The sequence below is a fragment of the Sorex araneus genome, chromosome 6 (assembly GCF_027595985.1).
Source record: "Sorex araneus isolate mSorAra2 chromosome 6, mSorAra2.pri, whole genome shotgun sequence".
Classification (NCBI taxonomy): domain Eukaryota; kingdom Metazoa; phylum Chordata; class Mammalia; order Eulipotyphla; family Soricidae; genus Sorex; species Sorex araneus.
The window spans coordinates 71,894,292-71,920,634 of NC_073307.1; the positions used below are offsets into that span (position 1 = coordinate 71,894,292).

The 26,343-nt window shown below is 38.9% G+C and overlaps 1 protein-coding gene across 4 annotated transcripts in view; it reads right to left on the reverse strand.

Moving 5' to 3' along the window:
* GAS7 (growth arrest specific 7) overlaps positions 1 to 26,343 on the reverse strand; it is a 313,323-nt gene that overhangs the window by 104,564 nt on the left and 182,416 nt on the right. For 3 of the 4 annotated variants that reach the window (XM_055141423.1, XM_055141424.1, XM_055141425.1), the window contains one exon: positions 16,416 to 16,536. In XM_055141423.1, coding sequence (XP_054997398.1) covers positions 16,416 to 16,527 — 112 coding nt within the window. In that variant the 5' untranslated portion in view covers positions 16,528 to 16,536. Of the gene's footprint in view, positions 1 to 16,415; positions 16,537 to 25,028; positions 25,189 to 26,343 lie in introns of those variants that run through there. The other variant, XM_055141426.1, reaches the window with a different exon arrangement.

Consider the following 26,343-nt stretch of genomic DNA (forward strand, 5'->3'; position numbering starts at 1 on the left):
GAATGTAAATCGCTGTAAATGATTAACCACACCTATGTCCTATACCTCAACCCCCCTCAGATGTTCTATAAATATACTATCAGCTCTGCATTAAAATGGGCATTTTCAACACCAGACTGTGGTCCCCTATCTCTTTTTCTCTCTGCTGGGGAGCCCTGGGGAGGACTGGAAGGGGCTCTCATCTAACACCTGCAGCATAGCATCATAGCACTCAGGTTTTGTTAACTCACAGTATATGTCTCTAATTGTAATAAAACAATAGAGACTACAAAAAGAAAAGCCAATTTAAATTATCTACAGAAAAGTAGAGTTGAGGGGCCAGAGCGACAGTACAACAGATAGGGCATTTGCCTTGCATGTAGCTGACCAGAGTTCAATCCCATCATCCCATGGAGTCCCTTGAGCAATGCCAGGAGTAATTCCTGAGTGCAGAGCCAGGAGTACCTGAGCATCACCAGGTGTGACCCCAAATGACCCCTTCCAAAAGAAAGAAAGAAAGAAAGAAAGAAAGAAAGAAAGAAAGAAAGAAAGAAAGAAAGAAGGAAGGAAGGAAGGAAGGAAGGAAGGAAGGAAGGAGGGAGGGAAAGAAAGAAAGAAAGAAAGAAAGAAAGAAAGAAAGAAAGAAAGAAAGAAAGAAAGAAAGAAAGAAAGAGAAAGAAAGAAGGAAAGAAGGAAAGAAAGAAAGAAGGAAAGAAAAAAGAAAGAAAGAAAGAAAGAAAGAAAGAAAGAAAGAAAGAAAGAAAGAAAGAAAGAAAGAGAGAGAGAGAAAGAAAGAAAGAAAGAAAGAAAGAGAGAGAGAGAAAGAAAGAAAGAAAGAAGGAAAGAAAGAGAGAAAGAGAGAGAAAGAGAGAGAAAGAAAGAGAAAGAAAAAGAGAGAAAGAAAGAGAAAGAAAGAAAGGAAGGAAGGAAGAAAGAAAGAAAGAAAGAAAGAAAGAAAGAAAGAAAGAAAGAAAGAAAGAAAGAAAGAAAGAAAACAGAATTATAAAATCTTAAAATATTATAACTCTCTGCTACATCTGATCAAGATCTTCTTAAAGGATCTGAGGCTTTCCTGGAACCACTCACTCTTCCTGGAACAACAATACCTGGACAAATATACTGAGCTATGGCTCTTTGGACCAGTGAATCTTACATAGAACAGATTGGGATGAATCTCTCTTTCATCATCAGGTATTGGTCTCTGCTTAATAGCTGCTAAAGAAAAAAACAAGTCTGCAGAAAAAATAATATGTACAAAGCAAACCCAAGGAATGAAGTCATCAAAAGACATTACAATGTCCCACAGATTGGATAAGCTACTCTCATCTGATTTCCCAGTCCTTAAGGGGGAATTACCATGTGATCAGCTATATCCTTTGATTAGACTTTTATTTTTCCATAAACTAATTTAAGTGTGCTTCTATTCCTCTAGCAAGGCAGATTCTACCCAAGGATAGCCACCAAGTTATACAACTTTATGAATGACCAGTGGGGCCCCTAGAGATATCAAAATTGTTTTCCTATGACCCTGGAGAAATGTGGCTTCTTACTGTGCCGTAAGCAGGTAATGAAGACTCATTCTTTTAAATTTATTTTTATTGAATCACCATGAGATAGAGCATTACACAATCATTCATATTGTATTTCAGTCATACGGTGTTCCAGCGGCCATCCCTCCACCAGTGTCCCCTGGTTCCCTCCCACCCTTCCAAACCACCCCCTACCCCAGCCTGCCTCTATGGCTGGCACCTCTCTTCTCTCTCTCTTTTTTCTCTCTCATTTTAGGCATTATGGTTCTCAATAAAGATGCTGAAAGATTATCACGTATATCTCTTGACCTGCTTTCAAGACTTGGTTCTTGTTCAGAGTGATTATTTCAAACTAGTATTGTCATGATGGATTCTCCTCTATCTTAACCACCACCCATCTCCCACACCACTGACTAACCATGAACCAGTCCTCCTGGTCCACTTTCTCTGGCATTGGATATTCGTATCATACTGTTATCATGCTGACTTAAATGCATCAGAAGGAGAGGGATGGATAAAGAATAACTGCATCTATTTATGGGATATGAAAACTCGTTCTAGTTGTGGAAGAGCTAAGCTGAGCATTTTTGGAATGTCTTTATTTGGATATGGGGGACTGAAACTCCAGGATGGTGGGAATGTGGTATCCCAGAAGATTTGTGTTCCTTGATCCTTACTGTTACTGCTTCACAGTTTTGCCCATGCTCATCTTGACATTACCCTGTCCTATGGTGCCCTTTTACCCATGAAAAGGGGGGAATGATGAACTCATCATTTTTTTTATATTCTAGCAGTAAAAATCAAGTGAAGCCTTTAATGGGAGTGGGGGTGGGAAAAGAGAAGGAAGTCTCCTGATGGGGTGGCCAGGTCCTATATCCTCCTTCTGTAACAGGAAGCATGCTTGGATGTTTCTGAGATAAATATAAAAGATTACGGCTCTTTCAGGGTTCTCGATTGTTCAGTTCAGCTTTGAGACAAACCATGGAAATAAATGACTTTTTAGGGTTAGCAGTGCCCAGCAATAACAAGAGAGGATGCAAGCAAAGAAGAATGATGGTAAGTATTAAATAAAAGTATGAGAACACAGAAAAGGAACAGAAGATGACAGAACCAAGTATTCTGGGAAATGGCAAACAAAGATACCTGAGCAGAGACCCAGTCCTCTTTCTAATTTCAGATAAATTCTTTTTATCCTACTTATTAAAGCAATAAAGGGAGAAAACAGTAGAATGTAGAGCCATAGCACAGAAGGGGAGGATACACAGAGGACGAAATCAGAGACAGAGAGGAAGTGGTACTAGGAGTCTGATCCTATTTGTAGTGGTCATTAAGGTCTGTCCCTTGGAAGAAATACAGAGCTTGAAAGGGTTATTAAAAGAAGAGGACCCTTCTTTTGAGGTAATTGAGACTTACAAAGAAGACTTATAAAAGAACCTATAACAAACTAAATTGGAGTTGGGAACAAGAGGCAAGCTCTCTCTGTAAACAAACGGCAGTGAAATCTCTCAAGTATCTGGGATTCAAATGCTTGTAACTGTCTCCTTTCTTGGGCTGTATAAAAACTTTCCTCTTGGAACTGGAACTTGATACTCAGGCAGGTATTTTTATCTAAGGTCCATAATCCATACTTGCCAAAAGAATGGCACTTCAACAGCAAACCAGGCTACCCTTCCTTCTGCTCATGTTCCTTTCTGATACTATAGTCAGGCATCTGAGAAGCAAGTGACATACTGCATCTCTCCACATCATAGAGGGTATCACATTTGTTTGACTTTACAGTGTACTAGGATATTACTAGTGATGCTTTTCTCCCCCGGGTGTTGAGAAGTACTTGGTTTCTTGGGGCTGTCCTACTGACCACAGAATAGGTGGCTTAAATAAAAGAAATGTATTATGTCACTGCCCTTGAGTTTGGAAGTCTAAAATATAAATAAATATTGAGGTTGGTTCCTTTTGAAGGCTGTGCAGAAAAATCTCTTCCAGGCTTCTCTCTCTTTGCCATTCCTGCGCTGGACAAAGAAATTCTCCCTATCTATTCACATCTTCTTCCTTCTACATGTGTCTGACTCTATGTACAAATTCCTTCTTTAGAAAGGATCCACATACCCAAGTTTAATCTCACTTTAACTTGACTTATGGATGCTGATACTTCACCATTTTTTGTTGGTGACATAGTTCAACTACTATCAAGGAAGTAAAAAGTTGGCACTATCGGGCACAGACCAGGATGATGAGACAGTGGGAATGAAGACAGAGCTGATCTGTGGATGAAGGAAGTCTGAGCAAATAAATGGCAATCAGGAGTTTCAACAACAGAAAGTCTAGATCTAAGGCATGGCCCAGAAAAAAAGCAAAGAAACCAAAACCCATGGCCTAGGGAATAACTGATATTTGTTTCCAGGGTGAATTTAAACTGGAATCTGGTCAGAGCACATGCAGAGCACACAAATAGGTCAAAATGAAAAGTTTCCATTCCTATTGGAAAGTTCCCAAGCCCTAATGTTGCCAGTTATCAGGTCCCTACAACAGTTATTAAAGGACCAGTGCTAGAATTGGAGTGGAGGAAAGACCCTATACTTCAGCATCTTTCCTACAGTACCACCTATAGCAGACAACAAAGTATCTTCCTTCACATCCTCCCCACTTCTTCTTATGCTAAGAGTATCACTGAGCATATAGGAAATTAGCTACAGCTCTCAGACAGGAATACCATTCAACAGCCATATCTAGAAGACTTCTTATGATCAAGGTACAGCTTATGATCTATCCAACGATGACAGAATCCTCAGGGTCTTGGTGTTCTTGAGAGCAGTCCAGCAAACTAAGCCCTGGGCCTGGCATGCAGTAAATACATGTGTCTTCTATGACTAACTTCTCACCATGTTCTCCTCTCCCACACCTCTGCCTACTCTGGAATTCAACTCAATTGAAATAACAAAAAACTCCAAGAGCCTTTTCTAAACATAAAAGTCATGCAAAATCATGCCAGCTTCACACACAGAAGCATGTTTCCAAACAACTGTGTGTGATGAGTATGATAGTGTCGCAATTCCTAACCTCACAGAATTTTCAAGTTGGAAAAGATCTTCACAGGTCTATTCAGGCAGTAAAGAAAACTGACTCCAGCCCAGAGGGAAAGGCCCACTTAACAATCTCCTTTTCACTTCAGGAAGCTTTCAGTCTTTGCAAACACAACCATTTGCATTGTGCTCGCCCACTCCACCCCTGCAAGAGTCCATCCAAGTGGATAATTAGAGCCAAGCACAGAGAAGGCCTTTAACAAACACTTGTTGCTTGATAATCAATTCACATGATGTAAGCCCACTCATTTACTAGAATATAGCCTACAGATAATTTCCATTTTTCTCTAGGCAGTTCACTCATTCCACGCTACCTATGCTCCCCAAAGACCCCAAATCCCTTTGCATCCATATGTTTCCACTACTCCCCACCAGTACACACTAGGCTTACATCAATACTTCTTACTGCACTGGCATGCCAGATGCATGTAGACAGTCCAAGAAACAGGCAGGGTGGGAGGGTTTTGCAGCTATTATTAAAGATGATGCTTCATAACTTTTAACCAATTAGTTCTCCCCATATCCTTATCTCTCACCTGGCCCTCGTTTATAATTCTAGTTTCCAAGCGCATTTATAAGGCATATTTCCTACTTTGCATCTATAGTCATCATTTTTCCCTCTAATACCTAGTGTAGAACCATAAAGCTCAGTTTGAACAGATGTCAAAACTCAAACGCCCATAAGAACCGGATACATCAAATATATGCAGTGAGCTGACAGACTGTAAGAAAAACAGGGATAAAAGCAACTCTGTAGCTCCACCCAGATGTTTTTAGGCATGAAGGGGAGTCTATCAGACACAGCCAAAATTCATGATGTTTCAAGAGAGGAGAAATGGTTTGAGTGCTTATGAAAACCTTCTAATTTTACATCTGGCAAAAGATTTGAACACTTTTAATCACTGTGGACACAGAATAAAAGGTTTTTCTGTAAAGCTTCTGGCCTAAAGACAATCCAGAATGTTACATCTACTGCACTTGCAAATTGGTGGCATAGCTCACTAGGATGGAGAGAACCAAAAGTCACACTATTGAACTCATCACAGACCAGTTCCTTAATCAAGAGAGTTTAAACCCAACCAAATGTCATTCCTTATGTGGCTACAACTCTCAGTATTGACCTATATTCAAACAGAGCTTTATGGTTCTGCACTAGGTATTAAAGGGGAGAATGATGACTATAGACACAAAGTAGGGAAGAAGTATAAAGGTATAAATATACTTATAAATGTGCTTGGAAATCAGAACTATAAGAGACGACCAGGTGAGAGATAAGGATATAGGGTAAACTAATTGGTTAACAGTTTTGAAGCATCATCTTCAATAATATCTGCAGAGCCCTTCTACCCTATTTCCTGGAACGGCTATGCGCACCTGGCATACCAATGCACTGGGAAGTATTGATGTAAGGTCTGAGCATTTACTGATGGTGATCTTGGACACATCTGATGACTATAAATATTCTGTCATTTGATACTATTAGCAATTTGAAATAATCAGCTTCCACTGGACTCCAGAATGAAGTGAGAGGGCGATGACTATATAACGGCACACATTTCCTAATTAAAGTAGAAGTGATGTAAGAAGCATTATGTAAAATTTTTTTTTAAGTTGTTAGATAGCTATTACATGAGGTATGGTGCCTGTCTGCAGAGTTGCACTTTACAACTCTGAGTTCACTAAACTCCAACCAGCAGCAATACTGAAGACAAAGTGAGGAGCTGCACCACCTGAATACCACCCTCAAAACTTCTCCAGAGAAGAGACATACAGAAGAAATAACTCCTCTACTTCTCCAAGGACTGAATTTATTCACTAAACTAAATTTCTTGAAGTCAAGAACAGTGTCAATCCATGCTGCAAATACATCTATTAATATACCCATTGAAATACTCTGCCAAATGAGAAGATAAAAATAGTGTAAGTGCTCAATTCTATATTTTAGTCTTAATTAGAAACAAACTTTGCTTTTTTTAAAGAGAAAAATGCTTAAATTAAAAATACTGGCGGGGGGGCGGGCAGGGAGACAGAGCAATAGTACAATGGGTAGGGTGTTTGCACAGCTGACCTGGCTTCAATCCTGAGCATCACATATGGTCCCCTGAGCACTGCCAGGGGGTAATTCCTGAGTAACCTCTGAGCATTGCTGGATGTGATCCAATAAACAATACACACACACACACAGGACCACTGAAATGGTAAGCCCTGCCTTTCTATTGTTATATGAATAAGCATTAGACAATACACATAAATCAGTTGCATTAAGAATATAAACATTTGTGAGATGAAGGCTTTCCTTAACAGTTTTGAACTCATTCTACATCATGTAACTATTAAATTGAGTTAATTGTAGTCTTCAAGTAACTTCCATCAGAATTCATTTTTACTTCAAGAGTTTATGGGACTATAATGTTTGAAGAAACTGCATTTTCTTGTATTTCTATTTTAAAAATCAGGTTCAAATTTACTGTTCAACTTCCTAATACTTGATCTTTGATTAGCTTTGTTCCTTTAAAGACTCCTTGAATTAAAAATATTCTGGGGGGCTGGATCGATAGCACAGCGGGTAGGGTGTTTGCTTTGCACGAGGCTGACCCAGGTTCGATTCCCAGCATCCCATATGGTCCCCTGAGCACCACCAGAAGTAATTCCTGAGTGCAGAGCCAGGAGTAACCCCTGTGCATTGCCAGGTGTGACCCAAAAAGCAAAAAAAAAAAAAATTCTGACAATATTAGGAAACACTTATAAAAGGGGCTGAAGAGATAGTATAGTGTATTAGATACCTACCTTGCACACGAGCTACCTGGATTAAATCCCCACTATAACCACATATGGGTTCCCCAAGCTCATCAGGAGTTCAGATATGGTTCCAATTTTAGTATATTTTGCTGCTGAAGCAAGCACAGGAGTTCAGATATGGAAGTAAAACAAGGATGTATGCAATATGACCTAGCATTTCCCCTCCTGAATTCATACCCAAGAAAAGTGAAAACACATGCACCTAAAACCCAAAGTTTCACAGGAGCATGATTTACTGTGGAGCACAGCAGCAGGCACCATAGCAGATAAGATCTGGCCCTGCATAGAGACCCAGTAGGGAATGTCTGGGCTCATTTTACAAGAGCCAGGTATCTGGCCTTGAGTCTCACCCAACCCTTCAAGATTTGTCACCTACTTAGCAAGTCATTCCTAATTGCAACATCTAGACCTAATAGGGATTGGGCCAGGGCAAAGCAGAGTTGGAAAGGTGACAGGTCAGTAATGCTAAACTGTGTGACTGGACCATCCTCTTAAGCTGAGACCCTCTATAAATTATGTGTGTACTTGGTAGTAAAGTGAGCAGTTATCAGCGGTCTCCCTGAGTGGGAGTGGAGAGATCATCCTTTGCCCCGTCATCCTTTGCCCCACATATGCCCGGAGCTGGTCGTGTCTGGGCACATTGAGGAAAAACTGTTCCCCAACAATTTACACTGGCCAGAAACAATTTAAGCATTCATTAATGATAAAGGTTGTATAAAATGTGGTACAACATGCAATGAAATATGAATTGTTCATCCTTTAAAAATGAATACATGATACAACATCAATGAACTTTAAAATGTCATGTTAAGAAATTCAGACACAGAAAGACCATAACATTTGTGATTCCATTTATATGGACTATACAGAAAAAAGAAAACCCATAGACAAAGATAGTAAATTAGTGATTTCCTGGAATTTGGGAAGATTGGAGAATGAATGAGAATTCATACAGTATGAAATTCATTTTGATGATGTTGGAATGATGATAGTTTCATAGGTCTATAAATATCCTGAAAACTGGCCACAGTCATACAGTTTTAGAATGAATTGTATTGGCATTAAATAGTCATTCCAAATGGGCCTATCAGAAACACTGGACAGGTGATTTTCTCAGTGCTCCTTAGAATCAATCCTTAGATGCCTCAGTTGGGAATTTCTATTTTTGTAATTCCCAAGCTTAGGTGGGCATTAGAAGCACTAGGAAATTCATTTTAAAATACCAATATATGTATTACAGACCATTACAGAACTACTGAATCACAATCTTCTCTTTGGAAAGTGTAAAATTTCTGTTTTATGTTTTCGGGGAGCCACACCCAGCGGTGCTCAGGGGGAAAATGTACCTGGGGCTCAACTCCAGTGTTCTCAAATTCAAAGCATACACTCCAGCCTTTTAGTTCTCTCCCTATTTTCCCATTCATATTTTAAAGTGTTTTCCTTTTTATTTGGAGGGGTGGTAGGTGGGCGGTCACACTTGGCTATAGGCTTCCTCCTGACTCTGTGCTGAAGACTCCTGAGAACTGTGCTGAAAACTCCTGGCAGGGTTTATGGGACCACATGCAATGTCAGGGATTAGACCCAGGCCTGCTGCATGCAAGGCAAGCATTTTACCAGTTATACTGCAGATCTGACATATTCTATTTCAAGACAACTTATCTTCCTAGAAGATGATAAACAAAACAATCCTTTGTCTCATTTGTCTTTTGAAATTTAAGATCTTCAACCTACTGGCAGTGTGAATGACTCTCAAATCTACTTGGCATAATGGCAAAATTCAAAGACTAGTAGTCTTACATACTAGTGAGAATTGAGAATGTGCTGGGCACTTGAAAGAAAAAAAAGAAAAGAAAAAAAAGAGAGAAAATAATTCAAAATCCATACAGACAGCTTCTACTAAGATTCCATTAAATGAAAGTAATAAAATGAAAGCAAGCATGAACACACACACACACACACACACACACACACACACACACACACTCAAATTCAACTTAATGTTTCAAATAAAAACATCTCTCTCCAAAACATATGGACACAAGAAAACAGATAGATGCTTTTGGTATAGAAGTTTCACAGAGAAACTTTTATTAACATGGAACTAATGTTAATAACAAGTTAACTAATATTAACTAATGTTAATAACATGGAACCAACATGTTCTAGCTGGGAAGCTAGAAAAGCATTCAATTCAATTCAATTCTCTGATACAAAGAAAGCTCAATTAATGCTTTGTAAAGATTTCTAGTAAACTCATCCAGTAACTCACAGTAGCTCCTTGCATAAGAAAAAACAAATGGAAATCCATTTGTTTAAAGAAAATATTCAAACAAGAAAACCACAGACTATTTGGAAAATGAAAACAAAAGCTGAATCCTAAACAGCTGCCACCAAGCCTCGGGCTGGACTCCACCACCGCACAAATGAGTCCACAGAGACCCAGATTTATTTTTTGGCTGAGAAAAAATTTCATATAATTTAAATTATTTCTGGGCCTTCTCAGAGTTGCCCTTCAGGGGGTGACCTCCCTTCACCCCATACTTCTGGAAGCCCCTGTAGCCACACCTACATTCCACACTGCCACCATGTAAGCTCACTGTCCAGCTAAATATTCTGTATTTTCTGGAGTGACATCTCCAAAGTCTACACTACTAACACCCCAGTGAGAGTGTACCAGATTAGATGGGAATGTAACATAGAAGCCAACCTAAGCTCAATTAATAAAACATCAATGAAGAGGAAGATAAAACAAAAACATCAATTAGAAAAACAACTGAGTGAGTAAACCCTTCAGACTACCCAGTCCCCATGGTGAGATACAATTTTCACAAATTTTCTTTTACTGAAGTATTTTTAAAAATTTCACTGGCCATTTAGTGGTAACAATATAAAATTATTTTGGGCCTGTTTTGGGGACAGGCTTGAGGGGTGGCTGGAACAATGGGGACAAAGGTGAAGGAAAGGTCACAGTGGTGGTGAGATTGGGGTTGGAATATTAAATCCCTGTAACAAATGCATCATGAACAATTTTGTAAACCACGATGTTTAAATAAAGTGGGAAGCATTAATTTTTAAGTTGAAGCCTGGCTTAATTATCCATATTTCACTTATAGACACAATAAAAATTTATATATATGTATAGTTTTATATATCTACCAAAAGAGCTTAAAAACAATTCCCAAATGTCCTAGGTTTTCAGCTGACATCTAAACAAGTTTCAATAAAATAAAATAAGAATAAAAATAAAATAAATAAAAATTAAATTAAAAAAATGTAAACTTTCCCACAACAGAAAAATCTTGCTGCTGACCACAGAAGCAACACTTTAAGCTTTAGGCATTTCTGCATTGAATGTGATGGGATATTATGTTGAGAAACATTTAGCAAATATTTACCGAAGATTATTATTAATGACTTAAAAGTGTGGAATAATAGTAAGGTCATATTGTCCTTAACTTTGTTGGGAGATAATTGTTTACTGAGTAAATCTTCTAACTTAGTCTGTTTGCATTTTCTATTTTTTGTGATTGTGTCTCTTTTACATAGATTTCTAGGAATTCACCAGTATCTTCTAGATTCGCCAATTTGCTAATGGTCACAATAGCCTTTTGTTATTCTTTGTATTGTGTGTCATTTGAAACATCACCTGGGTTTACTTGAGATTTATCTCTTATTGCCTAGTGAATCTAGCTAAATATTTTTCAACTTTGTTCATTGTTCCCCCCAAAAAATCAGCTTTTAGTTGCATTGGTTCCTTAAATTATATTTCAGTCTTTGTTCAATTTACTTAAACAATAATTTATTTGTTTATTTCAGCTCTGATCTGTTATTTCTTCCCTTCTTTTAATACTGGCTTCTTCATTTTCCATTTTCTAGTTGGAAAGAGTTAAGATTATTTGTTTCCTGAAGTGTCAGTTATTGATATGATTATCATCAGAATTTTTTTTAGCTATAAACCATGAGTTTTGGTGTGTGTATTTTCAATTTCATTTGTCTAAAAGAATTTTCTAATTTGTTTTTTAATCTGTAACATGCTGGTTATTAGTAACAAAGTCCAAGTCTGTAAAATTTTCAATTTAATTCTTTCTAAATACATATAATTGTCAGAAAAGATGTTTTGTACAAATTCTACCTTAAATTTATGAAAGCGTGTTTTGTGACCTAACATATGATTTGTTATGGTGACTGCTTCATATATACTTGAGATTATGTATGCTATTGCTTTAGAATTAATTATTCTGTTCAAGCACATCTCAGATATATAGCAGGTTGAGTTCTAGAACACCACAATGAAGTGAATATTATGATAAAAAATAAATGAAAGTTGAATCCTGGTTTAATTCTCCATATTTCACTTATAAATATAATAAAACATTTATATGTATGTTTTATTATGTATTTGCCTAAAGAGCTTAAAAACAATTCCCAGCTCTTCTAGGTTCCAGCTAATATTCTAACAAGATATTTTTTGTTAATATGACATTATTTCTTTTTTTCTTTTTTTTTTTAAATTTTTTATTGAGTCACCATGTGGAAAGTTACAAAGTTTTCAGGTTTAAATCTCAGTTATACAATGCTCGAATACCCATCCCTTCACCAGTGCTCATATTCCACCACCAAGAATCCCAGTATAGCTCCACCCCGCCCCCTCCCACCCCAAACCCCCCCACGCCCCTAGCCCCCCCACCCTAAGCACCCCCCCCGCCTGTGTAACTAATAAATTTCACTTTACTTTCACTTTGATTGCATACAATATTTCAACAAAACTCACTATTATTGTTTGGAGAGTCTCTCCCCTAAAATGACATTATTTCTTAATATGACTTTTTTATTAAAAATAATGCTAATGTGTTCCATAAACAGTTTTGTAAGGGTCTATCTCACAGTAATTACATTTTAAAAATCATGGGAAAATAAAAGAAAACATAAAGACAGAAAAAAGAACGCTAACATCATCTTTTTTTACTAATTGGTGAACTCAGTTGTCCTTACTGCAAATCGAGTCAGCACAACTCCTGACCATCTTTCTGGAAACTCAGGCAAAAAAGAAGGTTAAAAGATCCTGATACAGCCTGGTATATAAATGGAAAGGTAATTCTAAGCAACTCTCTACGCCACTTGGAGGAATTCTGTTTTCTCATGTATAAGATAATTATTAAATCTTCTCTTTAAGTAGCTAGAGAGCAAATAGTTTTAGTTTTGAGTTCAAATGACCTCTTCCTAGTTTTGTATTATTACACAAAAGCAGCATTAGATAATATGTGAATAAAAGAGCACAGATAGAATTCCTATAAAACCTTACCAAAGTATAAGCTGAATTTGACCCATAGGCTGTGATTTGACAACCCATGTTCTAATATCTGGGGGTCCCCAACTGCCCCTGCCTAGGATACGGAAAGGACATTCACCAAAGAAGCCCTGGGATCTCAATCAAGTTACCAAAGGCTGAGAATGGACAGAAGTACACCGCTACCAGTTTACAGGGGTCTTTCTGTATTGGAAGGTAGGTACTGAACTCTTCCTCACTTTCTCACAAAATAACTACTCCTGCTTGGCTGACACCTCATCTATGCTACGACCATCAAAGTTGGTCTTGGATGCAACATTATTCAGACATTCTGAGAAGACACTGAAGGGGTCAAAGGACACAACTCAACAATGTGGGGAAATGACCAATTTGAAACAGAAGATAAGATAAAGATGAGCAAATAAAAAAATTCCTCCTATGGTTCCTCTTTGCAACTATCCCACAACACACAGGCTGAGTGATCTATGAGACCAGTATGTGTAGTAACTTCCGTAACTTCTCTCATCCACTCTCATTGCTCTGGCTCTGTAACTATAAATAAGTCGTTGACATTTAATCCTTGCCTTTATGTTTTCTAGAGAAACAGGGGTATTCCCCATCAAAGAGATGTTTTTTTCTTTAGAAATAAATCACAAATAAATTTAATGAAACAGCATTTAAAGTGATTCAAAGACCTGGCAGGTAGAATAGTGACTAACATATTGATTAGAAAAAAATTCATCCTGGCCTTCATTGCTGTTTGAAATACCCTGTTGATATCCAAATGGTAAAAAAAAATCATTAACAATATAAAAAAGTCAGCATCTTTCATAAAGAGGACCTGAATACCTGTATCATTGCTAAACAATCAAAGCCAGCCTTATAATTATAAGCATAACCAACAATATTGTTTTCTACCTTTTGAAGCAACTCTCTATTATGCAAATAATTCTGAGTCCTTCCATAATTTCCAATATCCAGATGACAAGGTCCCAGTTTTCAAAGCGATTCATGGAATCTTCTCTGGGTCAAATTCCTTTTCCATTCTTATCTTCCTGTTCCTTATCCATGCCAAATGCACCCGTGATTATGTTTCTGCTTCATTCTTTGCATGCTCTCACATCAGTGGTAGATACCTGAGTCCAGGGTCTCCTATTTTGAGATTTGTTTTATAGTCTGATAATGTTGACTGACTCAGATTGCAATGTTAATACCCAACACTTAATATTTTTTGTTTCTTGGGTTCAATAAAATCTGCAGCATTTTCATGGGCAATTGAGAGCAGTGCTGTCTCCAGTAATGCTTAGAGGACCATGCCTGTGCCTAGGATCAAATTCAAGGGCCCCTGAACACCAAACACGTGCTCCGTATTTTGAGCTATCTCCCCTGCTCTAGACGGCAGCTTCAGAGGAGGTAACTGCTTGACTCTAGATCCCCACAGTGCCCAGCACTGTGATAATTAACCCCCATCTATAAAATCCTAAATGGATTTGAAAACAAGCAGATTAGCCACAGCAAGGTAATGAAAGTATAAATTGGGCTCTAAACTGTATTTCTATGTGTTATAAAAATGGGGACAGCATGCCTATTGTGCGGTCTCTGTGAAAGATTATGGACAAGTTTTTGGGAATAGGGTAGCCGCACAAAGAAAGAAACAACCAATGGTGGCAAGAAGCAGGGGCACTGGCTTTCTGGGTAGTGATACATGACTCTGGTCAAAATCCTAAGACATGAAGAGACCCAAGAGTTGGTATTAAACTTCAGTGAGACATAGTTCTCCAGGATTTGGGTCAGATAAAAAGACAGGAGTGAGAAGAATGAGCAGCATTTTGTGAGAAACTTTCCTGAAGAAAGGGCAACCAACTTAAAAAAAAAATTAAACATCTCAACTAAACAAAACTGATCTAAGAAAGCATTCCAAAGAAGAATCAACAGGCGCAGGGCTACCCACTCCTTTGACAATGGTGTGATAGTTTCAACATGAGCTCAGGCTCAGCACAATTCTTCCTAGCATCGCTAAGTCTCTATCATGAAATTTTCCACCTCCTCCTCCTTCCCTAATCTTCCCAGTTCAGTTGAAGAGTAGCTTCTCTTCCAGGAAGTCTCCCCTCTTCTCCCAGGATCTCTAGTATTTCTTTCAGGGTCTCAAAAGACTCCCAATTTCTCCTTCACAGTCATATTTAAAATATGCTTCTTATAATGTCATAGATTTGAGGGCAGGAGTTCTTTTTAATCATTCTATCTCTAGCATTCAACACTCTGCAGAGAATATTTTTGTGGTTCAGTAAATTTTTATTGAATTACTGAGTGAATTAAACATGCAGAAAATGTTTTATATATTTCTTATGCTTCATGGGAGCATGCATTAGCAATAGACTATCTCATAACTGTTAAAATGGGTTAGAATAAACTGTATAGATGCCCTCTATACACTGTCAAATATTTTTCATAACAATACAAATACTATTTTTCAATTTATTAAAATAATATGCATTAGAGGATATGTATGCTAATAGCACAAGGGGATGGAACTAAGGGATTTTTTTTCCCTCCCACACCATTCCCTTCTGCTACTGTGGTTATGGCATCAAGGGCTATAAACACTTTATTTCAATATCCACTGGCTTTGGCATCTGTAGCACTGGGGATCATATCAGGAGTGCTGGGAATCAAATTCTCAGCCTCACTCCTGAAAGGCAGGTTCTTTACTGAGTCACATTACCAACCTTTGAATTTTAAAATTTTAAATGACTTGTCACTCACTGATTTTATTAAGAATATAGTATTCTCTAACTATATATACATACATACATACATACATATATGATGATCTTAATTTTATATATTCATTTTTATTCTCATGCCCCTTTGCAAGTAAGTTAATTCAGGACAAGAAGCAGATCCAAATACTTGATAACTTCAGAATGATAGGGCTCAATTTCTGCATTTTATAGATAGTAGCTGCACAGAAACACACTTTCCTCTAAAACTTCAAAATCTGATAAGTTAAAAGCTGCTCATGAGTTTGTTTTGAGGAACCTTATGATCAAATGGTTAGAAGCAGTACTACTTCCCTTTTCCGAAGAACCTCTTCAACTAGAACATCTCTAGAAACATCTAGAAGCCCTGCCCCAGGACATAGACTGAAGCCAAATATGCTCATCTTAATCAAATATAAATTTTCCCCAGTTTCCCTGCTGGTGGAATTCTAGGGTTGTTGTGAAGGCCCAAGAAGTCCATAATAATTAGGACCATGGAGGTGAGTTCCCATACAACTCCAAGATGCACATGGAGTTTTTATTTTCTGTTAGGAAAATAATCCATAAATAATCCCAGAATTTATCAAATAATTTTCCAAGAAATGCCAGTATGAAGGAAGAGAGGAATGTGGTGGTGAAATTGGGCAAACAATCACACTTGCACCCAGCTCTGCCTTCTCAGTCCAAGAAATCATGCATATTAAAACCAGCTGCTGATGAGAACCCCTGAACCATGAGGTTAGTTTCAACAACAAAAAGTCCTGGTTTTGAGGCCCATGTAACATTCTAACATTCTCAACCTTGAAGAGCAAACTGTTCACCCCAGGGTCAGGAGCCTCCAATCCTGAACTGTGGAGAAATCAAGACTTGACTGAAGTCTCTAAAGAAATCTCTAAAAGAAAACTCTACAAACTGAGGGGCGGAGGACTCTTACACAGACCCAGTGGGACAGGTCCAGGACGCTCTCTAGAGTGGAACTCACCATTGGTGGTTGTGTTGACATAATAACGCCGACCCTGAGGAGACAAGTAGCTTTGCCAGCCGGGTGGAAGAATAACAACCTGGCTTTCCTCTCCAGGCGGAGGGGGAACCATCCCAGGCTTCTGTAAAGGAGAAAAGAAAAGCATTACTGTAATTGTTGTTCAATCAGAAAGTTGGAAGCACTTAAAATGACCTGGGATAACTCAACTGGAGAGTCCATGGCTCCCAGAGCTCCCTTGGGGAGGACCCAGGGCACACACATGTAGTTTCAGAGGTTGGCTGAATATGATCTCTGAGAAGTGCTTTCTCTGAGCTACCACAGAAGGGACATTTTCCATAGAGGACAGAGGAAAATTCCAGCCACTTAACAGAGGTGGGCTTTCTCCTTACCAGTTCCAAAGGAAATTTCTCACAATGCAGTGACCCTCTTGCATGAAGTTAAGAGAAACAACAAATGTGATAGTTCCGATTTACAAAATATCGATAATACCATGCCTGGAATAACCACTTAATTTTATTTATTTGATTTATTATTTATTTATTTTTTGCTTTTTGGGTCACACCCGGTGTTGCACAGGGGTTACTCCTGGCTTATGCACTCAGGAATTACTCCTGGCGATGCTTGAGGGACCATATGGGATGCTGGGAATAGAACCCAGGTCGGCCACGTGCAAGGCAAACGCCCTACCTGCTGTGCTATTGCTCCATCCCCAACCACTTAATTTTAAACACTCATTCCTTGGACACTCCTCAAAAAACTTGAGCTCTCATTTGACCCAGCAATGTGACTACTGGAAATATACCGTGGGGATCCCAAAACACACAGAAGAAACACATCTGCATTTCTATGTTCATTGCAGCACTATTGACAATAGCCAGAATCTGGAAGCAACCCGAGTGCCAAGAACAGACGAATAAAGAAACTATGGCACATCTACACTATGGAATACTATAAAGCTGTTAGGAAAAATGAGGGCATGAAATTTGCCTATAAATGGAGAGACTTGGCAAGTATCATGCTGAGCGAAATGAGTCAGAAGGAAAGGGACAGATCTAGAGTGACTGCATTTATCTGTGGGATATTTAAAAAAAGTATGAAACTAATATTCAAGGCCAGGGAAATGGGCCAGGAGAACTGGTCAATGGTTGGTCAGTGGTGTGGGAGATGAAGGGTAGTTAAGATAGTGGAGGACCCATTATGACAACACTAGTTGGAAATGATCGTCTGGACAAGAACTGAGTGTTGAAAGAAGGTAAAGGGATACACATGATAACCTTTCAGCACCTATATCCTAAGCCATAATACCAAAAATGAGAGAAAGAAAGAGAAAGAAAGAGAGTGAAGAGAGTTGCCTCCATAGAGGCAGACTGTGGTAGGGATTGGCTTGAAAGGGTGGGAGGGAAACTAGGGACACTGGTGCTAGGAAATTACACTAGTGGAGGGATGGGTGTTGGAACACTGTATGACTGAAATGCAATCATGAACAATTCTATAATGCTCTATCTCAGTGATTCAATTTAAAAAAACAGAAGGAGGGAAATCAACTGGAAAGTTCACACTATGGAATGCAAACCTGATATCTCCTGGAACCCCAAGTACAGAACATGATGAGGTCCACGGCTTGCAGTGAAAATCTAACAGAAATAATTAGTACAAGTCTTAAAGGAGTGAGATGTAATAATTTGAATCAGAAATGAAAAGGGAGACATCACAACAGAAACCAAGGAAATTCAAAAGATCATCAAAGATTACTTTGAAAGTCTGTATGCCACAAAACAAGAGAACTAAAATAAATGGATAAATTCCTGGATTCCTATAACCTCCTAAGGTTGACCCAAGAAGGTTTGGAATACCTGAATAGGTCTATTACTATCAAGTAAATTCAAATTGTAATCAAAATTCTTGCCAAAAACAAAAGCCCAGGTCCAGATGGATTCACTAGCAAATTCTTCCAAACATGAAAAAAAACCTATTGACAGTTTTTTTCAAGCTATTCCAGGAAACTGAAGAAACAGAAACACTCCCAAAAAGTATCTACGAGGCACATATCACCCTAATACCAAAAGCAAACAGAGAAACCACAAAAAAATTATAGGCCGATATCCCTGGTAAACACAGAAGCAGAGATCCTCAACAAAATATTAGCAAATAGAATCCAGCAACTCATCAAAACTCATCAAAAACACCACGACCAAGTAGAATTCATCCTAGGGATGCAAGGATGGTTTAATATTTGGAAGTCAATCATCATAATCCATCATATCAATTAAAAAAGATAAAAACCATATGATCATATCAATAGATTCAGAGAAAGCATTTGACAAGATCCAGCACCCATTTATGCTGATAATAAAGTCATAGGCTATATAATCAACACCCCAGAGTCCATGGCTTTCCTATACACAAATAATGAGAGAGAAGAAAGCTATATGAAAAAAGCAATCCTGTTCACAATCATGCCTCAGAAAATCAAATACCTCACCTAACTAAGGAGGTAAAGGACCTGTACAAAGAAAACTACAAAACATTACTTCAAGAAATAAAATAATACACGAGGAAATGGAAACATGTCCCCTGCTCATGGATTGGGAGAATTAACATTATCAAAGTGGCAATACTCCTAAAAGCACTATATAGATTCAGTGCAATCCATATGAGGATACCCATGGAATTCTGCAAAGAAATTGATCAAACATTCCTGAAATTCATCTAGAATAACAAGCCCCCAAGAAAAGATAAAGCAATTCTTGGGGGCGGGGGAAGATGGGAGGCATCACCTTCCCCAACGTCAAACTCGACTACAAAGCGGTAATAATTAAATCAGCATGGTATTGAAACAAAGGTAAAGCTGAAGACCAATGGAACAGGGTTGAATATCCTTACACACACCCTCAAATATCTTATCATCTAATCTTTGATAAGAGAGCAAGAAATGTGAAGTGGAGCAAGGAAAGCCTCTTTAACAAATGGTGCTAGCCTAACTGAACAGCTACATTAAAAAAAAAATGGGCTCAGATCAGATCTCTACCTAACACCATGCACAAAAGTCAGATCAAAATGGATTAAAGTTCTCAACATCAGACCAGAATCCATAAGAAACATCGAAGAAAATGTCGGCAAAACCCTCCACAACATTGAAGCTAAAGGTATCTTCAAAGATGAAATGCCATTGACTAAGCAAGTGGAGACAGAGATAAACAAATGTGATTATCTTAAACTAAGAAGCTTCTGCACCTCAAAAGAAACTGTGACCAGAATACAAAGACAATCTACAGAATAGGAAAGGATATTCACCCAATACCCACCTGAAAAGGGGTTAATATCAAGGATTACAAAGCACTGGTTGAACTCTACCAGAAGAAAACATCCAACCCCATCAGAAAATGGGGCAATGCAATGAACAGAAACTTTCTCAAAGAAGAAATCTGAATGACCAAAGACACATAAAAAAGATGCAGACCAAAACAACTATGGGATATTATCTCACACCACAGAGGCTTACACATATTCAAAAGAACAAAAGCAACCAGTGTTGGTGCAGATGTGGGGAGAAGGGGACTCTCCTTCACTGCTGACGGGAAGACTGACTGGTTTAGCCTTTATGGAAAACAATACGGATGTTTCCCAAAAGATTAGAAATTGAGCTCATATTTGACCCAGCAATACCACTTCTGGTAATATATCCCGGAGATGCAAAAGATCACAGTAGAAATGACACCTGCACTTGTATGTTTATTGCAGTACTATTTAAAATAGCCAGAATCTGGTAAAAACCTGAGTGCCTGAGAACAGATGGCTCAGTAAAGAAACTTTGGTACATCTACACAATGGAAATCCATGTAATTGTTAGAAAAGATGAAGTCATAAAATTTATAGATAAATGGATCAACATGGAGAGTATCATGCTAAGTGAAATGGGTAAGAGAAAGAGAGAGACAGACAGAATGACTACACTCATTTGCAGAATATAGAGTATTATAATGGGAGACTAACACCAATGATAATAGAGATAAATGCCAAGAGGATTGCATCATGGTTTGAAAGCTTGGAGGCTTGCTCAGGATGGGAGATCTGTGCTGAAAGTAGACTACATACCGGACATTATAACCACTCAGTATCCATATTGCAAACTATAGTACCCCAAAGGATAGAGAGAGATTAAAAGGGTGTGCCTGCCACAGAGACAGGAACAAATGAGGAGGGTGACGGGAGGGATACTGAGAACATTGGTGGTGGAGATTGAGTACTGGTGAAGGGATGGGTACTTGATCATTGTATGACTAAAACTTAATCACAAAAGTTTGTAAGTCTGTAACTGTACCTCATGTGATTCAATAAAAAGTTTTTAAAATAAAATAGAATAAAATTTAAAAAAAGATTTTTAAAAGGAGTAAGACAAAAAGCATTCTAAAATAACACTGAAAATTGATGAGCTAGGACTTTTCTCAAATGTTCAGATCACTCTGGCAAAGAACCTTGGAATCCTAGTAGCAATGGAAACTTTTTGTGTGTGTCTGTGCATATTAATGAGCTGTTAATTCTTTTAATGAGGCACAGTAGTACTTTCTTTAAAATAGAAATCAGAGAAAAAATATATGCAACATACAGAAACCAAGTACAGACACAAATGTTAGAACAGAGATAATTTCTAGTTATGAAAAGATGGTCAATTTTTATATTGTTTTGATTTATATATTTCATCTAAATCTAATATTTCCAAGCTTCTTTTGTTTATCTCCCCCCCCCTTTACAGAAAAAAATTATTCTGTGCTCCCTGGAAGTCTACCTTATTTAAGTATAACCATAAAGTGCCCCCCAATTGTACCCAAAACTACTAGCTTTGCTTCCAGTGGTAGTTTATAGTTCATTTTAGGAAACAGTGAGTCTTCTTCAACAAACACACAAAAGTTATTAGCTAAATAATATTGTAATAAGAAAATACGATCCAAATTAGCTCATATAACTGGTGTGCCTTATGAAGGAAGTAAACTGACTAAAATAAGAATTCTAACTACACAGTGAATGGGGGCATAACTTTCTTGGGTAAGCTAAACTTTGCTCAGAAACATTAAAACCTGTCAGAGACTAAGGATGTCACACACATGCTTTGCATGTAGAAGCCCTGGTTTTGATCACTGTTTCTGTTTGGGCCCCTGAACACTATCAGATGAAAGCCCTGATCCCCTGAACATCACAGGTGTAAGGTCCCCCAGCACAACATCACCAACACAGTTTCCATCTTTACCTATGAAACCCAATGTCCTCTATGTCCATCTTCCCTTTTAAATTCTTTCTGAGGGAGTGCTGGTAGTTTGAGTCAGACCCAGCAGTGCTCAGAGCCTAATGCTGACTTAGTGCTCAGGAATGACCCCAGTGCACCAGGGTGCTATGGGTTGAACTGAGGTCAGATTAGTGGGATCAGTGCAAGTCACGTGTAATTAAGGTGGGGTTTGGTCACTGAGGCTTACTGCTTAGGAAAATGAGAAAATAGACTGAAAGCAAAGCACAGAAACATACAACTTCCAGACTTCTCTAGCTCTTTCCAGAGGATACAAAATCACATGCTCCTGCTTTCTGCAATGTCCTGCATGCACTCAGCAATAACCAGGTCAATCCTAGCTGATCCTGGGACATCATGCAAACATGGACTCCCCTTGACCTTCTGTGTATGTCTACTGTGTCATTATGAATTTTTTGCAATGTATAACAAAGCCTCCCCCAATACCCTAAATACTTATCTCTCTTTCTCTCTCCCTTTCAGTAAGTTGATCTCAGGACTGCTGAGTACTAGTGAGGTGGACAGCAGGTTGGCAGCTTTCTTAACACCAAAGCTCACTGAGTTCCAGGACACTCATGAGATGTCTGCCTGGCCTCCAGACACTTGCTTTGCTCTCTGTAATGCCAAGTGGTCAAAACATGTGCAAGACAAATAGTTTTATGATATCTAATAAGTGTGTGTGTAGGTATGTGTGTCTATGTACAATCTCACATTTTGACTCAGATGATTTAAGAAAAAAATGGAGTAAGGAAGTAGGAGGGCTTAAAAATATTTATGGAAAAGAAAACTATTCTAGAACCAGAAAGATATGATGTTAATATGCTAATTTATTTGACTGTGGTGTCATGTTTGATTACTATTATGGATACTGAAGAACAAGGAGGTCTAGCTGATTGCTCTGAGGTCTTTCACAACTCGGAGAAGCAGGGTACCAGCTTGACCCTCATGAAAGAAGCTTAGCGGAGGTACTCCCATATTAAATCACGTAGAGATGAAAGAGGTTAGCAGTGGAGACAAATTAGGCCTATTGCCTAATTCAGTCAATGTGAAAAAGGTCACCATATCCCTCTCCTGTGTACAGGTGATAGACTCTGTGTCTGCCTAACTGCTCTGCTCCATGTCAATGCAGTCTCCTTGCCTTTCCTCTCTTGCTGAAAGGTCTCCAACTGACTGGTCTGAAATAGGCCAAGAATGAAAAGATGTGGAGACAATTGAGCACATACCTAAGAAATTTTAAACACTGTAAGCTCTGGGGCTGGAGAAATAGCGCAGTAGGTAGGATGCTTGCCTTGCATGTAGCTAAGCATGGTTCAATGCTTTGTCCCTCGAGCCCACTGCAAATGATCACTGACTGCAGAGACACAGATGTAAGCCCTGAGCACCACCAATTGTGTCCCCAAGCCAATAACTAAGTAAATAAGTAAATAAAACAAAAAAGAAACACCGTGTACACATATTCACAACAGCATAGTCCACAATAGCAAAAAAGGTGGAAATAAGTCAAGAATCCTTCAACTGATGAAAATAAAAGGAAATGTACGCAGACAAAGAAATATTCAATCACCACAAAGAATGAAGTACTGATTATTGCTACAAAATGGATGAATTTTGACACCATACTGAAATAGCTGCGCATAAAAGGCCACATATTGTATTACTCCATTCATATGAAATTCTCCAAACAGTAATAACCATAGAGACAGAGAGCAGATTCATGGTTACCAGGGGCTGGGGGGTGGGGTGGAGAAAATGAATGTAGGGTTTCATTTTAAGTGTGATAAAAATGTTTTACGATTAGATTGCTGATTGTTGCATAAAATTGTGAATGTATAAATGCCACTGATAATTTTTCTAATCAAATGCTTGTTTTTCAAATGTGGAGAAGACAAAAATTAAGACTTCCTACCTCCAAGCCCTCATATGAGAAAGAAGTCCAAATCACCAGCACCAGAGCGGTAGAGCTCCTGGGGAGCGCTCCAGGGCCACAGAGGTACAGCGATCACTACCTCTTTAAAGGTCTCTTATAGCATTACTTTCCTAATTAGTTTTCTTCCAAGTTAAATCCTTCTCTTCCCTAGTCCTGTGGCTTCTCTTCACCCTGTCACTGATTTCCTATGGGAATAGAACAGAGAGGTGACAGAGGCCCGAAGCTTGGGTCCATGCCCATAAGGAATAAGGTCAGAGAAAAGTTCCTTGTTATGGCTTTGTGGGAATTATGAAACACTATTTCTCCCCCCAGATGAGCCATGTTCCAGAGTGTGACAGAATTTTAGCCTTTCATTTGTCCCTTTCATACAAGTCCTTTCGTTCAGTACTCAAAAACCAAACAAGCAAAACCCTTGGCTCCTTCTCTGAGAACCAGAGGAAAACTATGAATTTTCTCTCCCTCAAAACAGAGGGAAGTGTGGTCCAGTGGCACTGCAAACTTTAAGACACTAGCTTTGCCATTGAGACAACTAGCCAATCACCTAACTCTGTACTACTTTTAGTCTTCCTTTCTCAAGTTATCTATAATCAGCTCTATTTCTTTACCTGAATCATCTGACATTCTAAATCTCACCAAGGAGGAAGACAACTCAGGATGGTTCTCACAGACTCCAAAGGAGCATATGCCTTCCAAGGAGATGTGCAGAAATATCACCACCCACATCCAAGCAGTCACAGTCACGTTCTCTGCTGTTGGATGACTTCCTCCTCTTCTTTAAAACAACACAATCAAAGAAATTTTCCTCTTAACAATTGTTAATGACTCCCCATCCCTCCACCCATCTCCCCATGACTGGGAGGAGGGTGATGGAGATCAGGCAAACAAAGAGAAGTTACCCAGAGAGTGAAAAATCTCCCAATCAGCAGTGGTTTTCAAAATGGTGACCCTGGAACACCACCATCTCCAACACAACCCAGTCAACTGAGGTGTAGGTTAAAAGGTGTAGGTTCAGATGTTCTGCTCCAAGCACCAAATCAAGCCACATTTTAACATAAAGCCTACATGAATCTTACACTTTTGAACTCAGAGAGACAGGTTTACAGTTTTAGGGAGAATTGAGACAAAATATCATTTCTGAAATTAAAACAGAATACAGACTTTTAAGAAGCACAGTTAGGAAAAAGACAAGTGCTTAGCATCATGGTTACTTACAAAGAAAAGACTATTTTTCTCTAGATAAAACCTTTCAAATGACTAAAAGAAATTTTATCCATCCTCTGCAGTCTCCAGGCATTTCAACCCCAGGGTTAGCTGTCCACAGCCTCCACTTCTGTTCAGCTTCAACCAGGGATTCCTCTTTCTACCACCCAGAAACTCAGATGCCCCTCAGAAGGCATCTGATTCTTACCTTCTGTGGATGTAGCAAATGCTACTTGCTGTTACCAGGTGGGCTTCAGAAGCTTGATTTAGCAGCCAGATCTGAGAGTTTTAAGATTTTCCCAATTCCTATCTCTTCAGAATTCAAACTCAGAAGCAATAGGAGCTCTAAAGAAAAGCATATCCACAGGGCTCCACCCCACACCCCACTTCCCCCACACCCAGATCTATATATAACATCTCTGAAGTTGTCAGCCTAACTAGCTACTTTCTGGCAGCCTGTTTCCATGGCAATGACTGCATAATGAGCCCACTGCAGTGACTGGCAGTAGTGAAGGCTCCTCCAAAAACAAAACAAAACAAAAACCTCTCCAGTAAGTTCTTCTTCCCCAGCTACATAGTCAGTTAGGATACCAAGAGGCCCAAAGTCTCCCAGATCCATCAGTCAGAAAAGCCCCCCACTGTCAGCTCTGCTCTCAGGATGGATAAACCAATTAGTGACGGGCTGCAAGAATGCCACCAAGAACACCAATCCTGAACTATGTTGGAGACTGGAAGAACACTTCTTCACCACACCTGTCTTTAGGACTCATGTTGAGGGTGGAGAAACGCCTACATAAAGCTGGGAACAAACAGCTACCCAACAGCAGTTTATCTACATGGACCACACATCAAAACACAAATTGTGAAGCAGGGTCCCCTCCCCTGCCCATCCCACGCCCACTTTCTAGACTTATAGTTGCCAATCTCAGAATCTGTATCTGCAGGAATAATAGGCACCTTTCTTCTACTCCACCAATGCAAGCATTGTTCTTTCCAGCTCTGGCTGTCCTTTAATCTATTCAGATAACTACTCTGAAAATAGCTAAACAGGACGCAAGGGATTCTTGTAAAGTTTGGTGCATTATGGGGAGTGTAGTTATCACGAGTAGTATTGTAGGATGTCAAGATAATAAGGGATCCTGTCAGCCACTTCATGCTCTTCTTAGAGTGAGAGATTTGCTCTGTTTTGGTTTTAGGTGGCGGGGGTAGGGGGGCCTGGCTTGCCTTGAGATTACTCCTGACTCTGCACAGAAATCCCTGCTAGCAGTGCTTGGGGATCATATGAGACACCAGGGATGGTACCCAGGTTGGTCATATGCCAGGCAACCATCCTACCTATTGTACTATAATTCTGGCCCCTAGAGTGAGAGATTTAGAGACATGTCTAAAGGCAGAAAATAAAAGGAAAGATTACACAAATGCACAACCAAATATTGACCTTAAAATTCAGAAAGGCAGTGGCCTCTAGGGTGGATGCCAAGTGGTGAAAGCAAACAGAAAGGCCCCTCTATGGCCACCTCTAT